The sequence below is a fragment of the Eptatretus burgeri genome, chromosome 7 (genome assembly GCF_056783735.1).
Source record: "Eptatretus burgeri isolate ZD-2024b chromosome 7, Ebu_testis_v1, whole genome shotgun sequence".
Classification (NCBI taxonomy): domain Eukaryota; kingdom Metazoa; phylum Chordata; class Myxini; order Myxiniformes; family Myxinidae; genus Eptatretus; species Eptatretus burgeri.
In genome coordinates, this window is record NC_140967.1 from 75,398,573 (window position 1) to 75,420,644 (window position 22,072).

The following is a 22,072-nucleotide window of genomic DNA, read 5'->3' on the forward strand; positions in this document are numbered from 1 at the left end:
GGGCTCCCTGGAGCAGTTCGACACCATCAGTGAGAGGTAAATCCGAAGCAGCACTTCCACGTTTGGGAAAGTATCGGTGAGTTTTCGCTCGATGAGAAAACTGTACATCTCGAGTTCAGTACGGCCCGAGTCTGGCTCTGACTCCATCATGGCTTGAAACTGAATCATTTCTTCTGTGAGGTCAGGTGATAGATCTTCCTGATACAGCTCGACGAGCTTCGAGCATGACTCTCGAATCTGCTCCACTTCGATTTGAACAAGAGCACGCAGGAATCCAAATCTGTCGCTCATCTCGCTGTAAGCGCTTGTACGCTTTTCCAACTGCGACAGCAGTACGTCGATCACTGCAACGTATCCACTGATGCGATAGGACTCCTTGGCGTCTAGTTCTACTTCTGGAGTATGTCCGTAGTCCAAGGGAGCGAGGCGGACATTACGCTTTCGTCTACGCGATCCGCGAGTGAATTCCTCCGTACCTGAGTGCTCCACTCTGTCAACAACGAATGTATCAAACTGATTGCGTCATGACTGCAAAAGCTCGCCAATGACTTGAGGAGCTGCACGGCTGTGTTGAGATCAGTACCTTGTGACCAAAAGGTTTTACTCGTACGATCAAATCTACCAAGGACAGTAGACCAGAAACCAGCATAGAACCCTATCTCGAGCGTGCACATCGTTTGGTGATGTGTCTCGGCGGTGTTTCTCGTTTCACTAATCAGTTGTTCGTCGTTTGCGATTTCATCGAGGACATCCATGATTTCGCTGTAACCGTCTACAAGAGCTTGGGTTGCATCAGAATGAGCCGACCAGCGAGTGTCGCTGAGGCGCTTTGGTACTTGCAGACCTTTGGCTTTCAGGACATCAAATAATCTGGCGTAGCGCGACGTGGAAGCTGTAAAAATACATACACTTGTTCCACGAATTCAAAGAATGCTGCTGCAGGTCTACAGCATCCCACAGCCGACTGACCGACTAAGTTCAGTGAGTGCGTCACGCATGGCACAAATATTGCGAGAGGGTTCTCCTGTTTCATCATTCCCTGCATCCCATTGAATCGGCCACTCATATTAGATGCGTTATCGTAAGACTGTCCTCGGCAGTTAACGATGTCCAATCCAGTGGCTTTCAAAAAATCCAGTAATGCCGTCACTTGCTGGAGTCCAGTGTGTCCTGTGCTGCTCAGAAAGGTCATGAAACGCTCCACTGGAGCCTCGTTCTCGATGTATCATAGAATAACTGTGAGCTGGTCGATGTGGGTTATGTCAGGAGTAGAATCGACTGACACAGAGAAGTATTTTTCCTCTTTCACACGAGCGACGATATTATCCAGAACAGATTTTCCGATGATGGAGACGAACTCGTCACATGTCATAGATGATAAGTAGTTGGTGTAGCCACTACCTTGGTTGGCATATTTCTGAATGTGCTGCGCCAAAAATGGATCGTATTCCACAAGTAATTCCATTCAACCAAGGTAGTTACCATTCGTCCGTGACCCAACAATTTCATCCGATCCACGGAACGTCAGACCACGCTCAGCAAGAAACGATATCACGCTCACACTTCGTTTCAGCACCTCCCACCAATAGGACGCAATCTCACTCACCTGTTTGATGAGTTCACTGTCCACACGACCTGCAGATGTTGCTCTGTCTGACAAGCGGATGATATTCGCACAATGTACATGCGAACGCTCATGCACCTCGATAGAATGACTGGCATGCTTCCAATCATTGAATCTTTCCCCGCCCAGGGCAGTAGCGCCTCCAAAGAGTTTGCAAGCGATGCAGTACAGTTTTCCAGTTGATGTGGAGAAGCAAAGCCAGGACCTTTTCACAGACTCTCCGTTTTGTAGTCTATGGTAAAAAAGATTCTAGGAGCAGCAGCGTTTCCTACCTTCAACGAACTGTATGGATGAATCAAAGGGACCAGTCGAATTCTGCAGGGGCTCCAAATCTCGTGATAACCAGAAGTCGATCATCTCTGACGACGGTCGCTCAGGAGGCCAACATCCAATGTCATTGGCAAAGCCAGGTCCACGATCAGTCAGTATATCTCTCGCTTCTTCATGTGATGCATGTTCTTCATCGGTGGAACCTTCCGAGATGTTGGGCGAATCTTGACGCCGGGGTTGTGTTGCCAAATCCGCTTGTTCTGTCTCTGTTGGTGTTCCAGCCTCTGTCATGGACGAATCGCCTGTTTGTGCAGGAGTGAAAAACTCTGAGATTTTCTGGGTCTTGTCGACGACGGCCTTGTGTCTTTCATCTTTTTCCTTGGAACGTTTCCGCTTTTGAGCACCACCGTCATATTTCCGTGGAGCCCTGGATTTGTGCCTGTCGTCACCGAAGCCGCTCATTGTGGTTTCTGCAGCTGGTAGGTACCGAGTAACCGAGATATTGTCAGAGTGCACGTGGGACATACCACAATCACGAACAACAAGTATTGAAAAGTAGGTTCTGGTAACCTACGGTAAGTCTGCTAATATGGAGGATAACGATGAACAGCGGATCCAGGAAAATACCGTGATCAAACGGTTTGGATGAGACGAGACACCGAAGTTGCCTTTCTGCACACTGTTTATGAATATAATGGCACCAATAATGAAAGTCTCGCTCAGCGAGCAAAGACAAAATGGCGACGGTTCACTTACACCAACCGATAAGAAACCAGAAGCTCTCACCATATCCGGTGGGAAAACGCCAAGAAAGTGAGAATTACAGGCTTGCACTACACCAACATGGTATTCATAAATTGCATGAAACATTCATGGGCACAAGAGTACCAAACGTTCATACATGTGGTGAAACAGGAAAGACTTTCTAACAAGTATGTTTCACACACCTGGAACATAGAAAGTCACACCGTGTTACTGTGCTGTGCGTGCCAGTAAGCAGAGTACTGACAGCGTTCCCTGCCAGCCGCAGTTTCAGTGTGTACAATACTACCCGTGCCGGCCGTGTGCTGTGCTGGCCTGGCCTAGTTTTACCACGTCGACTTTCACCTTTTCACCTCTCCTCTGGCTGGACCTCTGCATTCCGTCTGTGCTTGCTGGGCTCTGGCGGGCAGTGCCGTAGTTAGTTGGCCACGCTCAACCATCCGAAGGATCGATGATCGATCCAAAAAAAGATCCAAATGCGGGCCCCCAATGCCTGAGGCTTGCCCCGAGAATTTTTGACCACGTTGGATCCGTTCTGTAGACCGTGGAAGAAACGGCTTGAAAAAGCCAAAGCTTGAAAAGGACCCTCACAATGACGGACAATTTTGAAAAGATATCCTTACAAAGAGTTTACAATCTACATTCACCGACAATAAAACTTTAGAAGCACATTTTCAAGGGATTTTCAAAATGTCATCGAAATTGTGGGAGGCCCCGAAATGTGGGGGGCCCCGGGGCCATGGGCCCACCTGGCCACCGCTAAATCCAGTAGTGGGCCGAGGGCTCTCCTCAGCATCGTCACTGAGCCCCAGACAGCTTCCAACTGTAGTTTGTTTGCAGTACTATCCCCAGGGATGGTTTTTAATATCTCTGTGAGGTTCTTCATCATCATTCCCAAAGCTCCAACTATCACTGGTACAACTTTAGAATTATTCAGCTTCCAGGATCTTTTCACTTCATTCTTGAGGACTTAGTGTTTGGTCATTTTCTTGATTTCTGCATCATTTAGTCCAAAATCAATGCTATTAACACCTCACTTTGCAATACCTTCAACTCTCTGTTACTTTTTTTTAATGCAAGTATGATATCTGGTAGCAATGCTTTGTTTTCGATGTTCATACTCGATATGATCATTAGGTTGTACGTGAGCGGCACTTCCATGTTTTCAGTGTTTGCTTTTGGTTCATTTTCCCACAAATTTTCTGGAACTGGAATATCAGTTTTTGCAGATGTGCCAGCAGATTACTTTATAAACTCAGTTGTATCGCTGTGTGCACAGCTGTTCTGACATGAGTTTGATTTTATTTTATTTTTGTGTGTCCGGTCATTAAGCATAACATATGCTTAATGACCATACCAAATATCAGATGTGCACCAAATACTGGCAGAAATTAAGCTGGCGGAACTATCTGCCAGCACTGTGGTCATTGGTAGACATTCAAGATCCCATAGGGTCTTTTGTATTAACACTACAGAATAGTGTTTCTGTTCTGCAGTGTTAACACAAGAGAACATAAACACGACTCTGTTCTGTAGTGTTAACACTTTCAGACACAGAATTCAACAAGTGGTGCCAGGCACAACAAATCCCACCCATTTAAGGCATAAAGTTATTTTGGGGATCAAATTTAAATTTGATACATCCTTAACCTGAATGTTGATTATAAGGAATAGCATAAGGAATATTTTAGTCTTAGTTTGAAGTCAATTAAACCATTTTTGACGAAGTTATGAGCGAAAAACGATTTTGACCTTTCGTGACCTGACCTTGACCTTTGACCTAATTGGACCCAAAAGTTAATGGGGTCGTCAGAGGTTCATTACCCACCTGTGGATACAATTTGACAGTGTTTGAGTCAGCCGTTTTCCCATAAAGTTGTATTTTCGTAACCATGTTTTAGTTTTAATGGAAAATTTGTAATTTTGACCGATGGCCATGACCTCCAAAACTTCGGACCCTACCGATCTTCACAAATATGCATTTTTCACTATAGAAATAGGTAGGATTATAAGTGAGAAATAGAATAAGGTTCACTATAAGCTTGGTTTGAAGTAATCAGATCATTTTTGACGAAGTTATGAGCGAAAAACGATTTTGATCTTTTCTTGACCTTGACCTTTGATCCAATTGGACCCAAAAGTTAATGGGGTCGTTCAAGGTTCATTGCCCACCTGTGGATTAAATTTGATAGTGTTTGCTAAAACTGTTTTGCTGTAAAGTTGCTAACAGACAGACAGACAAACAAACAAACAAACAAACAAACAGACAAATAAAAATGGCCCATAGGGCCAGGACTTGACGAAATTCAACAATATCGCGTACCATCGAGAATATTGAGCGATAATAGGTATTTTTGGGGTTAAACATAGTTTTTAGGGTAAACAAACAAAAAAACAAAAAATAAAATTAAAATACCTGTCACCTCTGTAATCCGTAACGGATGTGACCAATTTTTAATCCAGTCAAAGATACTCCCCTCCTACGTCTGCGTTTCAAATTTGAAAGGAATCCGTTAAGATTTGGCGGAGACATGAATTTTTGAAAATCGGCCCATGCTAAAAGATACGGATTTTCGCGATTTTCAGGAATTTTTCCTGACCTTGACCTTTGACCTTGACATGCCAAAAGTTATAGGGTTCTATTCTGGTGGCCAATAAGTCCATTGGTGAAGTTCCATGACATTCCGACTCGAAATGCAACCTATAGAGCGAGACGTACACACAAACAAACAAACAAACAAACAAACTCACAAACTGAACCGACCAACATACTTAAAATCGTAGATTTCGTCAAGTAACAAACCGGACGATTACAATATCCCGCTCCCTCCCTCCGGGGGGCGGGATAATAAATACAGGATGGTCCAAAATGATGTGCAACTTTTCAAACAGCCATCATAATTTGACTAATGTGGCCCTCTTTTTTATTTTCAGTTCACCTAAAGAACAAAGTTTAATTTTTTTTTTTCCAGAGAAGCTTCAACCAGGTCGAACAATTTCTCTGTGCCCCAAATGGATGCTCATTTTTAGCCATTTTTTTTTGACAGTCATATATTTATACACAAAGGCAGTGTCAGAGGGTCTATCCCGATGCAATTATTCCAAAATACAAAACCATCAAACGTATTGTTGAAACGTTTAGAGACATTGGAACTGTGAAAGACCAAATTAAAGGACACAGTGGTCAAAAACCTTCAGTGGGAACACTAAACAAGGTAGAGGGTGCAAGAGAAGCTTTGCAGGCTTCTCAGAAAAAAGTCGACATGCTGACTTGCACAGCTGGTGGGAACTTCTCTCCTCACATGACCTTTAATTGGCAGAATTATACATGACAATCTGAAACTGTATCCAGAAAAGATACAGTTACTGCAGCACCAGACTGAAATAAATAGTAGGAAAAGGTTCAAATTTTGTATAACCATTGCCCAGCGGATCGAAGAAGACCAGGATTTTCTGGACAAAGTCTTTTTTTAGTAATGAGACCCACTTCAATTTCAATGGTCACGTGAACAAACAACATGCGGTTTTGGGCAGGATGCCAACCACACAAAACATATGGAACAACCTGTTTCTGTAGCGAAAGTAATGATTTGAGTGCTATTGGACATAGCACTATAATAGGGCCTTTCTTCTTTGAGAACAAAGCCAGAAAAACAGTGACAGTCAACACAGATATAGATACGTGGACATGCTGCAGATAAGATTCCTTCTGGCATTGAGAAGGAAGCAAGACGTGATGATGAATTCAGTAATCTTCCAGCAAGATGGTGAAACACTGCATGCATATTCCAATGGTGTTTTAGAGTTATTGAGATGCCATTTCATGGATGATAAGAATCATTTCTCGATGGACAGACAACACACGACCTCCATATTCCCTGGGTCTGTCTCCTCCTGACTACTAAGTATGGGGGTTCCTCAAAGCTAAAGTCTACAAAAACAACCCACACACTGCAGGAGTTGAAGAATAACATCAGACAGGAAATCAGATGCATGCCAGCTCCAGTTCTCAACCAAGTCATTGACAACTTCAGTGTACATTTGACAGCTGTCATCCAGAGGTGCAGTGCTTGAATTGAGCAACTACTAATGATATCACTCATTATTGCTTGTAGAAGCATCTTTTTGCTGTAATCAACAAAAATTTCACTAATCCTGTGTATTAGTATGCAAAAACAAACAAAATCAACCGATTAAAAAAATATTGTAGTTAAATAAAAAGTTGCACATCACGGACTGCCCTGTATATATCAAAACAAGAAAACAGCATTGGCATAAAAATAAAAAAATCCACATTCCAGTCACCTTTAGTCGTACAGCAGGCCTGGCAAGCCAGTTTGTAAAGCATTTCGACTAAGAATATTCCCCAACCAACCTCTCAAAAAGGTGTGTGAATATTTGGAGCCATCATAGTCGTAGTAGTAGTCATAGTAGTTGTAGTAGGTCATTGTGGAATAGTATAGATTTGTTCTCGCTTAAACGGAAGCTAAAGTCATATCTCAAAAACCAACGATAATGTAATAGCTGATCGTTGAATTTTTTTTCACTTCTCAAATATAAAAATGGAAAGATTGAAGCAGCAAATATAACCGAATGTTTCAGTAACCTGTGTAGAGGCAAAGATTCAGTAGTTTGCAACATCTTACCTTTGGAAGTCGATGACTTGCTGTGAAAAGCATGCGGTGTTATGTTAGAAACATTTTGTTTCACATTCATCAATATTTGATACATTGACTAATGGACAAACCAATGTATTAAATCAACCTGTAATATTTTGATTGCCATAGCAAATCGTCATCAACTATTTTCACAACACATCAAATTGCCATCAAATTTGTCACTGTTTACAGATAATCACATCTACTTTGCATTATGCATGCGTGCTGCTGCAGCCAAACTCTTTTGAGCAAAACACGTGATACGATTATCACTTGAAAGTAAAAATACCTGACACCTTATTAATTGCTTTGCAAATTGTGTTTTACAGCATTGATGGGGCAACAGAGCAGTAATAAAACTTTCCAAGAAAAAGCACATTGCGTGTTGCAAAAGGTAAAGTAGCTTCCTAAGTGGAAGATCATCAGATAGACTTGATATCAGTGGAAAGATGTGTGTAGATTTGTGACTCATTTACACAGTAATCAAATTGCACCGCAAGACTAAAGTAGACTAAAATAAGCCAATGGCGTACCTCTGTCCAGGCTTCCGTGTGCCATTTGGGGGGGCAGGCATGGACCTCACATGAACGCTGAGTGGGAGGCTTTCTGTTCAAGCAGGATTTCTCCTTCAACGGAAGGCCATCACCTCCGAGGCACAATGCCTCGCGCTTTTCCTTCCCCCCTCCACAACTACGGCTGCATGGAGTCCACTCACCGACCTGCCAGCTGTGGAAAAACAAAGCTCAGATTTATCGCATTGAATCAGTGCCAGAATACAATACGATTAGTTTGGGAAACCACCTCTGTCAACTTGGTAATGGAACACATAAGTAAAGAAAGCATGTCTATATTTGAAGTTTACAGGCATGTGAGCATTTAAACTTTCTCTCACCCTCTCTCATCCTCTACATCGAAACCTACTACCTCATACCCAAAAACTGAATGATATTGCAATGCACTTCCTTTCAAAACATGGCATTTGCTTACGGGATGATCTGAAATGTGCTCGGATGTGTGCCAAATTTAAAACTTTAATGTTGTGAGCCTCTAAATCACCATATAAATGAGCACAAAGATGCTATTGGTCTTTACTTTCAAGATTTATAATGCCATTGGTGGACATTAAAGATCCCAATGCAGAGCATGTTCATATAATCGCATCCAGGAATGCAGAACAAGGACAGGAGAGAAAAAACAATCACTAATTTTAAATGAACTACAAAGACATTATCAGACAATAGATAAATTCCAAACTATTTGGGATTTGAACTTAGAATCCAACCATAATAAAGATGTGCTTAATTGGGAATGCCAAACAGGCAAATTTTTCAAGGGTAAGAAGGCATTCTTCAAAATAAACAACAAATGATCGCTTCTTATGTAAGAAAACAGTCGATTCCCCCAATAACTGTAAATCTCAATTTGAATGTTAACTCACAAGTCAGGCTTGAGGAACATTACGAGACATGTCAATCTACTTGTGCTGCTCAACCTCGCTTCGCCAGCAAAATCAGGAGCACATGGTTTGCTGCGAAAGACTCCGCAATGTTAAATTCATGAGCTTAAAATGATATGAACAATATACTCGTCGATGAGCCCTGAATATATCCAGCCATATCCAAAGCTTCAGCTAAGGTTTTCTGTAAACAAAACCTCTTTCCTTCATTAGTCAGATGTACTCTTATTATTATTCTTACTCTCCACCTGCAATCCTGGAAGTAAGAAATTTATAAAAATGTAAAATCAAAATGTTGTTGTTGTTCGTCTTTCGGCTGCTCCCGTGAGGGGTCGCCACAGCGGATCATCCATTATGATCCGCATACTGATTTGGCACAGGTTTTATGCCGGATGCCCTTCCTGACGCAACCCTGGTCGCCTCATGACACAGGGATAAGGATTGGGTTTCGCCATGAATACGGGCTGCCCTACACCCTCTCATAGCACGGCCCAGCGCAGAGCTCCCGTCCTCAAGCGATCCTCCAACCCGAGCCTCCGAGTAGCCGGATTACAGGCGCACGCCACTACGCCCGGTTAAAATGTAAAATCAAAATGCTGATATGAAATATCATACAATATTTTCAATATTTGCATGCATTCCTTAAATCGCAATAAATCTGGTTTTCAAAAAGTCTGGGGAAATCGCCAAATCCAGCCTAACTCACAAGTAGATAAAATGGGGGGAATTGGTAATCTTAAGAATATATAGACCGCAAAGAAAGACAAAAATAATTGAAAGTAAGAATTTGGTCATTCTCATGAAATTTCATTTTGTTAGACTGAATTGTGGTTACGATAATTAATCTATTATCATTTAATGGGTCATCCATGAGGCTCATCCAAAATGTCCATCATGCCCTAACTACATAATAAACAGCGTACCATTCACAAACTATATTCTTGTCACATTATTTAAAATAATTTTGATCATCTGCAATATACATCCAGCATCAAGCAACGTTTCATCTCAGCACTGAAACCTTCCTTCTGAAATGTCCATAATGAATTGACATCGCTGTGTTAACCACTTCAACAGATACAAAACTTCTTCACCTAAGTTCGGTTTTTATTCTGGGAAATAAGTGGAAGTCACAAGATTTAAATCTGCATTGAATACGGTGGGTGAGACAAAACGTCTTACTCTCAGGACAAAGTGATCAAGGCATTCTGTCTTACCTGCAGCACAACATTGGTACGGAGGAGAATGGAGTCGTTTAGAAGAGCTGGATGCTTTTGTACACTGCAGGTCTCAGATTATCATACAAAACTATGTGGTCATACCTTCCATTCAGTGTTTGACCGTGTAGAACTGCCCAGTTTAGCAAAGTTCTAATGTGGTCAGCAAATAGAATGTGAAGTACTTTGATGACACCTCGTTGGAGTTTGTTCGATTTGGATGTGGAAAAGTCAGCCTTTTTATACTCTGCTGAACAAGATATAAATTAAAGCTTGCAGTTGTGGCACCAGTTGTTTTCTCCAGTTATGATGAACTCAAAGAAAGAGTTACCTTCCCAATGACAACAACAAAGATGCTGTTGCTATACGCAGCAAGCCAGTTTAGGTTCTACGACTCCGTGAGAATGCACCCATTTTACCATCAACTTTCATTTCCACAAATCCCCAGTGACATTGGTAATAAACCTGATTTGGATATTCCCTACTTGGTCACAAGTTCTTGAATCATGACATATCAGTTTTGACGCAATAGTTCATGAATAGCATACATCGTCCTATTATCATCCAGTGAAAGGCTGACTTGAACGTGGTCCATCGTGCACATCCAGTTTTCTTCCTATAAAGGATGATACCCTTCGTTGAACAGTCAAGTGTGGACAAGTGTGCGGAAGAATTGTGAAAATGTATTGGTGGATTTCATGTGCATATTTCTTCTGCATCATTGTGAATTTAACTAAAGTTTGGATGCATTCAATGAAGAAGCTTTGTGCCGCAGCCACATTTTTTTGTACTATATTCCATTACTATATCATTCCTGAAAAACAAAAATAATGTAAGAAACTTGTAATTTATCAAACCTATCAATAAATAATGAGACTATTTTATGATCAACGGAGACCTTTAACTTCAAAAGTTACAAGTGGGTTGACATAACTTTAGGATTGACCAACATAGTCTACAGCATGTCAAAATTACAAAGGTCCTCAATTGTTCTGCTTTACCAAATCCTTTCTATCAAAAATAAATGCAAAAGTGTGAGTTGTAAATATGCTCATAATTTAAACAATCTTACGTTGTCACATGGGAACATGACAACTTTATTACTGGTACAAAATGTCAATTCTTAGTAATTACTGCTTAACACTCCAAGACAGTGAAAAAAGTCTATGATGGATGGGGTTGATGTTTCAAAGACATAAATCCACATAAATGCCAGTCAGTTAAACAACAGCAAAACATTATTTGCAGAAGAACGTAAAACGAAGAAGTGACTAATCCTTTTGTATTTACCCGAAAGGAGAAATTGAAAGGAAAATGTGAATGAAAGATTTTTCAAGTTGTACAATTTGTCAAAAGATTCACACTGTCACAACTCAAGGCAATTTTAATATATTTTTTAATTTTTTCCAAACAAAATTTTGAAGCATTTTAAGTTAAGTTTGAACAATCCAACTGCACCATTCTTTTCACATTCAGCATTGGAGAAACCCCAGCAGGGGGCAGAATTGACATGCGGACCTAAATTGCTCTGTTTCAATGTCACAACCATTAGATCATAAACATCTGCTTTAAAAAAAATCAGATTCCAATTACAATGATGCATAGCCACTGATATTAGTTTTCAAGCATTAACTTCCTCACATTTTACTGTCTTTAATGGTAAAAAGTCCACAATGTAATGCAGTGGAGAAATGGATGTCTCAAAAAAAAAAAAAAAAGAATGGCACTCGGTAGAGCGCATACCTCCGCCAGGCTGAATAATGTACGTTTTATATCGCACTGACAAGTCAGATCTGAATCTGGATCTTTCCTAAAATCTAATCATCTTGTTCTCGTCACCTAACCAACTCATCCAATAAAGTTTTGTCATAAACAGTCAACAACTTTTTGAAATATTGTGCTACATATCATGTTTGGCCCTATCTCTGAACTGTGAAGAATCACTGTAAAAATTCTCGTATCCAGATCCGGATCTTCTCCAAAACCAAATCAATTCATCCTTGTCACACAACCAACCTGTCTACCAAGTTTCATACCATAACATTTTGAGATATCCTGCTCACAGACAAATGGGTGAATACATAACTTCCGTACACCTTCGGTGGCGGAGATAATGAGGAAGTTAGTTCCACAAGCTAGAGAAAAGAAGAACATTTACGAGTGGAGGTGAGCGGTGGGCTTGGGTTTTGGGAGTTTCATAATACACGGGTTCCTAACAAAGTACTACATGAGTACAGCACAACCACCAACCTGTCTGCAATAAGCAAGAATCAGGCCCTCTCCTTCAGCCTGCTGCTGATAGAAACCAATTTCTTCCAGCACCATGCAATCAGCTTTCACCAAGGACTTGAGATGAGAAGAGGCAGCACCAGCCTACATTGGAGAGCTATTTTCCATGATGCTGCAGATAAATGTCTTGTATACCATGCGGAGTTGAGACCGGCTGAGTAAGGATAAGCTCAGCAAAGTATTCCAAGTTGTCATTCAGCCCAGGGGGCATGCCTGGTGTTGGCTTCATGGTTAGGGTGGCGGGTTTTGGATCCGAGGGTCCTGAGTTCAAATCCTGCTCAGTTGTTGAATCAATACCAGGTGAGGTTAGCTCGACCTGTCATCCTTCCGAGGTCGGCAAAATGAGTACCAGCTTGCTGGTATACTGTGTCGGAGTGGAGACCCATCCAGGATTGTGCCCAATAGCCAAGGAGACTGCTGAAGCAACACCAATGCTCTGCACAAAGTATGGACTCAATCAATCTCTTTCTCTTTCTCTCTCTCCCTCTCTCCCTCGTCCCCAGCTAGATAATTTCAGATTGCAAGGTGAAAGAGCTCTTCGACGTCATCTCAAGCAGGGGTTTATCATAGAGGTAAATTGGAGGATTTGCCAGATGATATTTGTGAATACACATGTTGAGTGTATGACTTAGAGTTGAACACCATTTACAGGTGATTAACGAGTTTTTAAGTCTCCTTCAGGTCCTCATCCTAGAATACAATGATTAGATTTCAAAAATAAATTGATGTAATTTTGGATATGTATTTGTTATTGTGCTTACAGGACTAAAATGTGATGTTAAAATGTAACGTAGAAGTAATCCTTGTTCTTATTAAATTTTCCATTTCAAAACATAACAATAAGGCTGGAAGCTTATATTCTTTAAGAGTAAAACCAAATTATGGCAACCAAATGTTTTTTTCATTAAACATCCACATTAAAAAATGAGCCGTGTCTGTCTGTTTGTTGTGTTATAACTTGAGAACGGATTAACGGATTTCAATGCCAACCCTATCCCATGAAAGTGTGTGTTCTGCCTTGAGCCCATATTCGGCAATGGCAGTCCTGTTGGGATAATTGCACTCAAAGGCAATGGTGACTGCAAATGGTGACACGTTTCACTTCGTTCAGCAATACGTTGGCCTAAGGTCCTCCCTGTCTCTCCCACATACTCGGCTCCACAACCACAGGGTATCGTGTACACCACACCCACCCTGTCCTTCCTAGGTAACTTGTCCTTTACCCTCATAAGGACGTTCTTGAGAGTGAAGACTGGTTTTAAACTTAGCCTCACTCCTGCATTTTCAATACCCTGCCGATCCTCTGCAATACACCCGGTATAAAAGGAAGAACATAAAGTCCCATGGGTTGTTCTTTTGGTCCCAGTCTGTTGTGTGGGCCATGTGGGATCGTTCTCCCTTTTGATAGCAAGATGTCTGGGTAACCGTTAGCCCTCAAAACATTTTGAAAATGGTCCACCTCTCTCATATTGTCTTCGATGGAGGATGGTATCTCGCATGCTGTTTTTGAGAGAGTGTGTACCACCGATCTTTTGTGCTCCAATGGATGACAGGAATCGAAGTCAAGGTAGCGGTCGGTGTGTGTGTGGGCTTTCTATACACTGGGGCCTTCAGGGTTCCTTTGGGATCCTTTGTTACAAGCGTGTCTAGGAAAGGAAGGGCTCCATTCTTCTCCTCTTCATGGATGAAATTGGTCGATGGAAATGTTTTACTGATGGCCTCATGTATGGAGACTATGGTGTCAGTGGGACAGATGACGAAAGTATCATCCAAATACTGGAACCACACACTTGGCTGTACTGGTTGGGACAGAATGGTACACTCTTCCAAATCCTCCATCACCATATTGGCGATGACGGCCGATACCGGCGAGCCCATGGCGATGCCAAAAACCTGTTTGTAATACACTTTGCCAAAGAGAAAGTACATGGAAGAGAGGCAAGCAGAAAGCATGTCTCACACGTCCATCGGGCTTAAGGCACCCACAACCTGTTTCCACCAATCGCCGGTTCGCCACCTCCATCGCCAGGGCTATGGGCATGTTGGTGAATAACGAGACAACATCGAAATATACTATGGTCTCGTGTGGTTTGATGGTGACACGTTTCACTTTTTCAGCAAAGGCAGTGCTATTATGTAAGGATCGCTCCATTTTGCCGACCAAATGCTTCAGGATGTTTACCAAGAATTGAGATAAGGCATACATACGACACCTAATCTCCGATCCAACTAAAAAGGAGGAACGATGGTTAAACTCATTGCTCGCCAGAATTATAGCAAATGGAAGACTGTCGGCTGTGGAAGACAAACAGCTGTACAGCAGCAATGGAGTGGCTCCCAGGGCCTACAGGCTACCAAAAGTGCACAAGGAAGGAATCCCAATACGTCTCATTGTCTCCTGCATTAATGGACCATCATATGCCTTACCTAAATTTTTGGCCACCATCCTGAAGCAATAATTTTGTTAATGGTCAGAATGCGTGAGTGACGTGATACATGCGTTGATTGGCTGTCCAGATTGGCCCACACCCACCTTTTGGGTATTTAGGGGGATGTTGTGGTAATGTTCATCACTTTTGAGAAAGGTTAACGGATGCATGGTGTTCTGCACATGTTGTTGACCGAAACTGTCGAGTCATTGTTTGTTCAATTAAAGGTTGGAGAATCTACCATGTAATCCGTTATGCATATATGTATGTATCTATATATATATATATATATATATATATATATAAAACTTCTGCTTGAGCAGGTGTGTATATATGTATGTACGTATGTATGTATGTATCGAAGATATATCTTTATATATCTTCTGCTTGAGCAGGTGTGTATGTATGTATGAATGTATGTATGTATGCATGTATGTATCAAAGATATATATATATATATATATATATATATATATATATATATATATATATATATATATATATATATATATATCTTCTTCTTCTTCTTCTTTCGGCTGCTCCCGTTAGGGGTCGCCACAGCGGATCATCCATATGATCCGCATAGTGATTTGGCACATGTTTTACGCCGGATGCCCTTCCTGATGCAACCCTGGTCGCCTCTTACGACACAGGGATATGGTACACCTATTTTAACCGGGGTACACACCGGCCCAGTATACTGGTACTCATTTCGCCGACCTCGGAAGGATGACAGGCTGAGTCAACCCCCTGGTGTATTAATTCAGTGGCCCAACGGGGCTTGAACTCAGGACCTCTTGGATCCCAAGCCGCTGCCCTAACCACTGCTCCAACACCAGGCTATATATATATATATATATATATATATATATATATATATATATATATATATATATATATATATATATATATATATATATATATATATATCTCTTCTTCCTCTTTCGGCTTGCTCCCGCTAGGGGTCGCCACAGCGGACCAACTGTCTCCATTTTGCTCTATCCTCCACATCTTCCATTGACACTCCAACCACCCGCATGTCCGCCCTCACCGCATCCATGAACCGCTTCTTTGGCCTTCCTCTTCTCCTCCTGCCTGGCGGCTCCATCTTCAACATCCTTCTCCCGATATACTCCGTTTCCCTCCTGTGCACATGTCCAAACCATCGCAATCTCGCCTCTCTCACTTTGTCTCCAAACCGTCCTACCTGCGCTGTCCCTCTAATACACTCATTTCTTATCCTATCCATCCTCGTCACTCCCAACGAGAATCACAGCATCTTTAACTCTGCCACCTCCAGCTCTGCTTCCTGTCTTTTTGTTAGCGCCACCGCCTCCAAACCATACAGCATAGCTGGTCTCACTACCGTCTTGTATACTTTCCCCTTCACTCTTGCAGCTACCCTTCTGTCACAAATCACTCCTGCAACTCTTCTCCACCCACTCCATCCTGCCTGCACTCTCTTTTTCACTTCTCTCCCACACTCTCCGTTACTTTGGACAGTTGATCCCAAGTATTTAAACCAATCCACCTTCCCCACCTCAACTCCTTGCAACCGCACCATACCACCACCCTCCCTCTCATTTACGCACATGTACTCCGTCTTACTCCTACTGACTAACATTCCCCTTCTCTCCAGTGCGTACCTCCACCTCTCAAGGCTCGATTCAGCCTGCTCCCTACTCTCCCTACAGATCATGATGTCATCCGCGAACATCATGGTCCATGGAGACTCCAGTCTGATCTCGTCCGTCAACCTGTCCATCACCATTGCAAACAGGAAAGGGCTCAGAGTCGATCCTTGGTGCAATCCCACTTTAACCTTAAACCGGTCCGTCATTCCTACCGCACACCTCACCGCTGTCACACTGTCCTCATACATATCCTGCACGATCCTCACATACTTCTCCAACACTCCCGACTTCCTCATACAATACCACAACTCCTCTCTTGGCACCCTATCATAAGCTTTCTCTAAATCCACAAACACACAATGTAACTCTTTCTGGCCTTCCCTATACTTCTCCATCAACATTCTCAAAGCAAACATCGCATCAGTGGTGCTCTTTCCTGGCATAAACCCATATTGCTGCTCACAGATCGTCACCTCTCCTCTCAACCGAGCTTCCACTACTCTTTCCCACAACTTCATGGTGTGGCTTAACAACTTTATCCCTCTGTAATTTCCACAGCTCTGCACATCACCCTTATTCTTGAAAATCGGAATCAGTACACTTAATCTCCACTCCTCCGGCATCCTCTCACTTTCCAAGACTTTATTAAACAATCTGGTTAACAACCCCACTGCCATCTCTCCTAAGCACTTCCATGCCTCCACTGGTATTCCATCTGGGCCAACCACCTTTCCACTTTTCATCTTCTTCATAGCAGTCCTCACTTCATCCTTACTGATCCACCCCACTTCCAGATTCACTATCTCCACCTCTTCCAACCTTCTCTCTCTCTCATTTTCTTCATTCATCAGCTCCTCAAAGTACTCCATCCACCTTCTCAACACACTCTCCTCGCTCGTCAGCACATTCCCATTTGCGTCCTTTATCACCCGAACCTGCAGCACATCCTTCCCAGCTCGGTCCCTCTGTCTTGCCAATCGGTATAAATCCTTTTCCCCTTCTTTTGTATCCAACTTCTCATACAGCTCGTCATATGCCTTTTCCTTGGCCTTTGCCACCTCTCTTTTTGCTTTTCGACGCCACTCCTTGTACTCCTGCCGACTTTCTTCATCTCTCTGACTATCCCACTTCTTTTTAGCCAACCCCTTCTTCCTTATACTTTCCTGTACTTCCTCATTCCACCACCAAGTCTCCTTATCTTCCTTCCTCTGTCCAGATGTCACACCAAGTACCTTCCTAGCTATCTCCCTCACAACTTCTGCTGTCGTTGCCCAATCATCCCACCCATCTTTACCACCATCCAACGCCTGTCTCACCTCCTCCCTAAATTTCACGCAAGTCTTCCTCCTTCAGCTTCCACCATCTGGTCCTTGGTTCAGCCCTCACTCTCTTCCTCAACCTCACCTCTAAAGTCATCCTACAGACCACCAATCGATGCTGTCGAGCTACACTCTCCCCTGCCACCACCTTACAGTCACTAATCTCTTTCAGGTTGCATCTCCTACTTAAGATGTAATCCACCTGTGTGCACTTTCCTCCACTCTTGTATGTCACCCTGTGTTCCTCCTTCTTCTTGAAATACGTGTTTACCACTGCCATTTCCATTCTTTTTGCAAACTCTACCACCATTTGCCCTTCCACATTTCTCTTGTTGAGACCATACCTCCCCATCACCTCCTCATCCTCTTTATTCCCTTCCCCAACATGTCCATTGAAATCTGCTCCAATCACCACTCTTTCATCCTTGGATACACTCTCCACCACTTCATCTAACTCACTCCAGAAATCTTCTTTATATTCCATCTCACACCCCATATGTGGGGCATATGCACTGATGACATTCATCATCACCCCTTCAATTTCCAACTTCACACTCATCACTCGGTCAGACACCCTCCTCACCTCCAATACCCTCTTGACATGATCTTCCTTCAGGATTATCCCGACACCATTTCTCCTCCCATCCACACCATGGTAGAACAGTTTGAAACCACCTCCAATGCTCCTCGCCTTACTCCCCATCCACTTGGTCTCTTGTACACACAGTATGTCCACCTTTCTTCTCTCCATCATATCAGCCAACTCTCGCCCTTTGCCAGTCATCGTCCCAACATTCAGAGTTCCAACTCTCACCTCCACACTTCTACCCTTCCCCTCTCCCACTGCCTCCGGACTCGCCTTCCCCGTCTCCTTCTCCTCCTTCGCCCAGCAGTAGCACAATTTCCACTGGTACCCTGCTGACCACCGGTACCGGTGGCGGTCGTTGGTAACCCGGGCCTCGACCGATCCGGTATGGAAATTCGTTTTGTTGTCCGCATAATGATTTGGCATAGGTTTTTACGCCGGATGCCCTTCCTGACGCAACCCTGGTCGCCTCTTACGACACACAGGGATATGGTACACCTATTCTAACCGGGGCATACACCGGGCCCAGTACAACTGGTGCTCATTTCGCCGACCTCGGAAGGATGGCAGGCTGAGTCAACCCCCTGGTGTTTTCTACTTGGTTTATATATATTTATATATATATATATATATATATATATATATATATATATATATATATATATATATAGATACATATATATATATATACACATTATATACAGTATATATATATATATATATATATATATATATATATATATATATATATACATATACATACATATATTAATTCAGTGTCCCAACGGGGCTTGAACTCAGGACCTCTTGGGTCCCAAGCCACTGCCCTTACCACTGCGCCAACACCAGGCTCCTATATATCTATATATCTATGTAAATATCTCTTTACGTGGGTAATAACAACAAATGTAAACAATATATATCTATGTAAATAGATATATATATATATATATATATATATATATATATATATATATATATATATATATATATATATATATATATATATATATATATATATATACATATATCTATTTACATAGATATATATTGTTGCGGATCCAGGGTCAGAGGGATTCTCACCCGGTCCGAGGCGCCACCTTCACCACCACCGTCTCCAGGGTTTATAACGCCGGCCGGCTCAGCACAGGCCTCGGGTCATGTCCCTTCAATCGCGATACCAACGTAATCCTTGTACCTTGCCAGTTGGGGAAATAGAACCCCTGGTTACAGACTGGTTTTTTCAGATGGTGAGCGTTTTCTGCCAGTCTGTAACCATTTTGGTTTTATTTGCCAATCAAACGGATTGTTCCTCGACGCGACACAAATTAATCCATAGCGGCAACTTCATACGAATTAACCAGATTTATTGGGTAACATCGCGGTTCACAACACAAGCAAAATTCACAACAATGTTTTCATTAACAATCCTCAACCCGTTCTTAACTAGGGAACCACGGACTACAGGTTTCGAGAGGGTCGCTACCGAAATAGGCCTTAAACAACGTGCAGACAAAGACAGACAGACAGCATGCATGCAAGACAAGACAGAGTACTTGGTGACGTCTCATGGAGAGGACTGTCAAAAGCACGAATGTCGCTTGCAACAGGCGGATGTCCACGGAGTGGAACTCCCAGCTCGAACGCGCCGCTTGGCAAGATGGCGGCGCCGTACTCTTCCTTCTGAAGGCACCGCGTGTACACGCCCTCCTCAGCGCGTTCCAGCCCCACACAATGTCGACGATGGGCCTCAGCTGATATCTCTCACGGTCCAGCATACAAATCCAGACCTGGCCCGTTCACCAGACAAGGCCCAAATTGAGGTGCCGAGCTCCGCAGGCGGATCGACAAACGTGTCGAGCCATGAGGTGAGTAAGTACGGAGGCTCCGCGGCCTGACGCAGGCCAAACTTGTCGATCACCTCCCCATACGAGTCGATCATCGACTCGACGTGCAGGCCGCCTCTCCCACTGTCCAAAAGGGCAGACTCGACGTACAGGCAACCTCTCAAAGCCGACTGCCGTTTCTCAAAACTCAACCTTTTCACGAAGCCTTTGTTTCTCTCGCTTCGAAGCCACTCCGAGCATGCCTCGAAAACCCAACTGTTTTCCACACACAATACTCTTTTTACGAAGCCTTCATTCGCTCGCTTTGACACATGAGCACCGTCTCAACCGACTGCAGTTTTCCAAACTGCCAAACTGAAGTTGTTCACGAGGTCTTCGCTTGCTCTCTCGTTGCACGAGCACACCTTATCTCAGCGACTATTTCCACACACTCAACCCTTTTCTCTCTTTTACAGTTTTTTTTATGTTCGCTCGCTTCGAATCGCTCGCTCCTCCCCCTTTTCGAAGCCGACCAAAACTCCTCCCTTTCACGTCACCTCCTCCTTTTGGCCACACCCCCTCACCCGACTGGGCGGGGCCTCATCCGGGATGGGGAAGAAGAAGAGGGAGCCCTTGGTCCACCACCACCGTACAAACAACAAAACAGCCTCTTACATCTCCCGACACACATATAACGTCCATTTTACCAAACAACCTATCTATACATGCATATAATGGGGGATCTGAGCTAATCCTATATTTAGTAGTCCAATAAGGGCCATTTCCGTAACATATATATATATATATATATATATATATATATATATATATATATATATATATATATATATATATATATATAATTGCTTCACTTGTTCATTTGAAAATCAATCAGGAAAGATGTTTTAAAAAATGAACATATCACCACATTTGTTGGTATCTAAAAATATAAAGCAAATATAAAACAGTTACCTTGGAGGGCATGCATGGTTATTGCATTCAGTGGGAACCATCGGGGGTTTTCTGATGGAACTGCAAAAGGACTGATTCACTTGAACCCATTGTTCTCGTACACAAACAGCACGTGGGGCCATCTTTCCTGTGATGATCAGGCAACATGCTCAAATAGTCCCACAAACCGGATTCAGAAGATCAGCAACCTGCTCGAGCAGAAGTCAGGGCCATTTTTTCATGCTTAAATTAGGTGCCAAAATTTCATGAAAAAGTCGGATTTCTAAAGTTGTTCAACAGGTCGAGTTCTCTCTATTTGTTCATTGTTTTTTACGCATATTTACAAATCTTTAAAGACTTGGTGTGCAAACTTTTTTTTTTACTCACCTCCACCACAGGACTTTGAGCAACTGGAGTACACCAGAACCCAAGAGAAGGTCTGGAGTTTCTTTCCAATATGACCTTCACTTGATGAGTTTTCTGGCAAGACGTATTCCCAAGCAATTCCACTGTTCTTTCCCTGGATTAAAATCTAAGCAATACAAAATGGTCATGAGAAGCTAATAAACAAGGAAACAGATGCAGGAAGAGGTCATTCAGCCTTCATGCAAATGGAGCATCCATATCCAACGTGTAATGTGAGTGTGTGTGTGTGTGTGTGTGTGTATACATATAACTATATATATATATATATATATATATATATATATATATATATATATATATATATATATATATATATATATATATATATATATATATATATATATATATATATATATATATATATATATATATATATACAGAGATGTGACATACGTAAATAAACACCTTAAATTTATTCATTTCTTCTGCGTAAAGCAAGTTTTACTCAGTGAATTGTACTCATGTTCAACTACTTATTTGCAGAAATGAGTTCCTGGGTCTTGTATGACAATTAATTATGCCAAGAACCCAGGGAGCACACGACCTTTGCGATTTTCAAAGAAGACGAATTGTTGGCCAATCAGAAGGTGGAGTCAGCCAATGTCAGATAGCTCAGAACTTTGTC

The 22,072-nt window shown here is 42.4% G+C and overlaps 1 protein-coding gene and 2 pseudogenes across 4 annotated transcripts in view; all 3 read right to left on the bottom strand.

The window, feature by feature from the left end:
* LOC147023560 (A disintegrin and metalloproteinase with thrombospondin motifs 16-like) overlaps positions 1-22,072 on the bottom strand; it is a 184,052-nt gene that overhangs the window by 36,097 nt on the left and 125,883 nt on the right. For all 4 annotated transcript variants that reach the window (XM_085889060.1, XM_085889058.1, XM_085889057.1 and 1 more), the window contains 3 exons: positions 21,409-21,553; positions 21,043-21,169; positions 7,848-8,040 (listed from right to left, as the gene is read on the bottom strand). In XM_085889060.1, coding sequence (XP_085745186.1) covers positions 7,848-8,040; positions 21,043-21,169; positions 21,409-21,553 — 465 coding nt within the window. The remainder of the gene's footprint in view (positions 1-7,847; positions 8,041-21,042; positions 21,170-21,408; positions 21,554-22,072) is intronic.
* LOC147023561 (uncharacterized) lies at positions 8,049-14,890 on the bottom strand (annotated as a pseudogene).
* On the bottom strand, positions 9,207-9,346 carry LOC147023562 (signal recognition particle RNA; annotated as a pseudogene).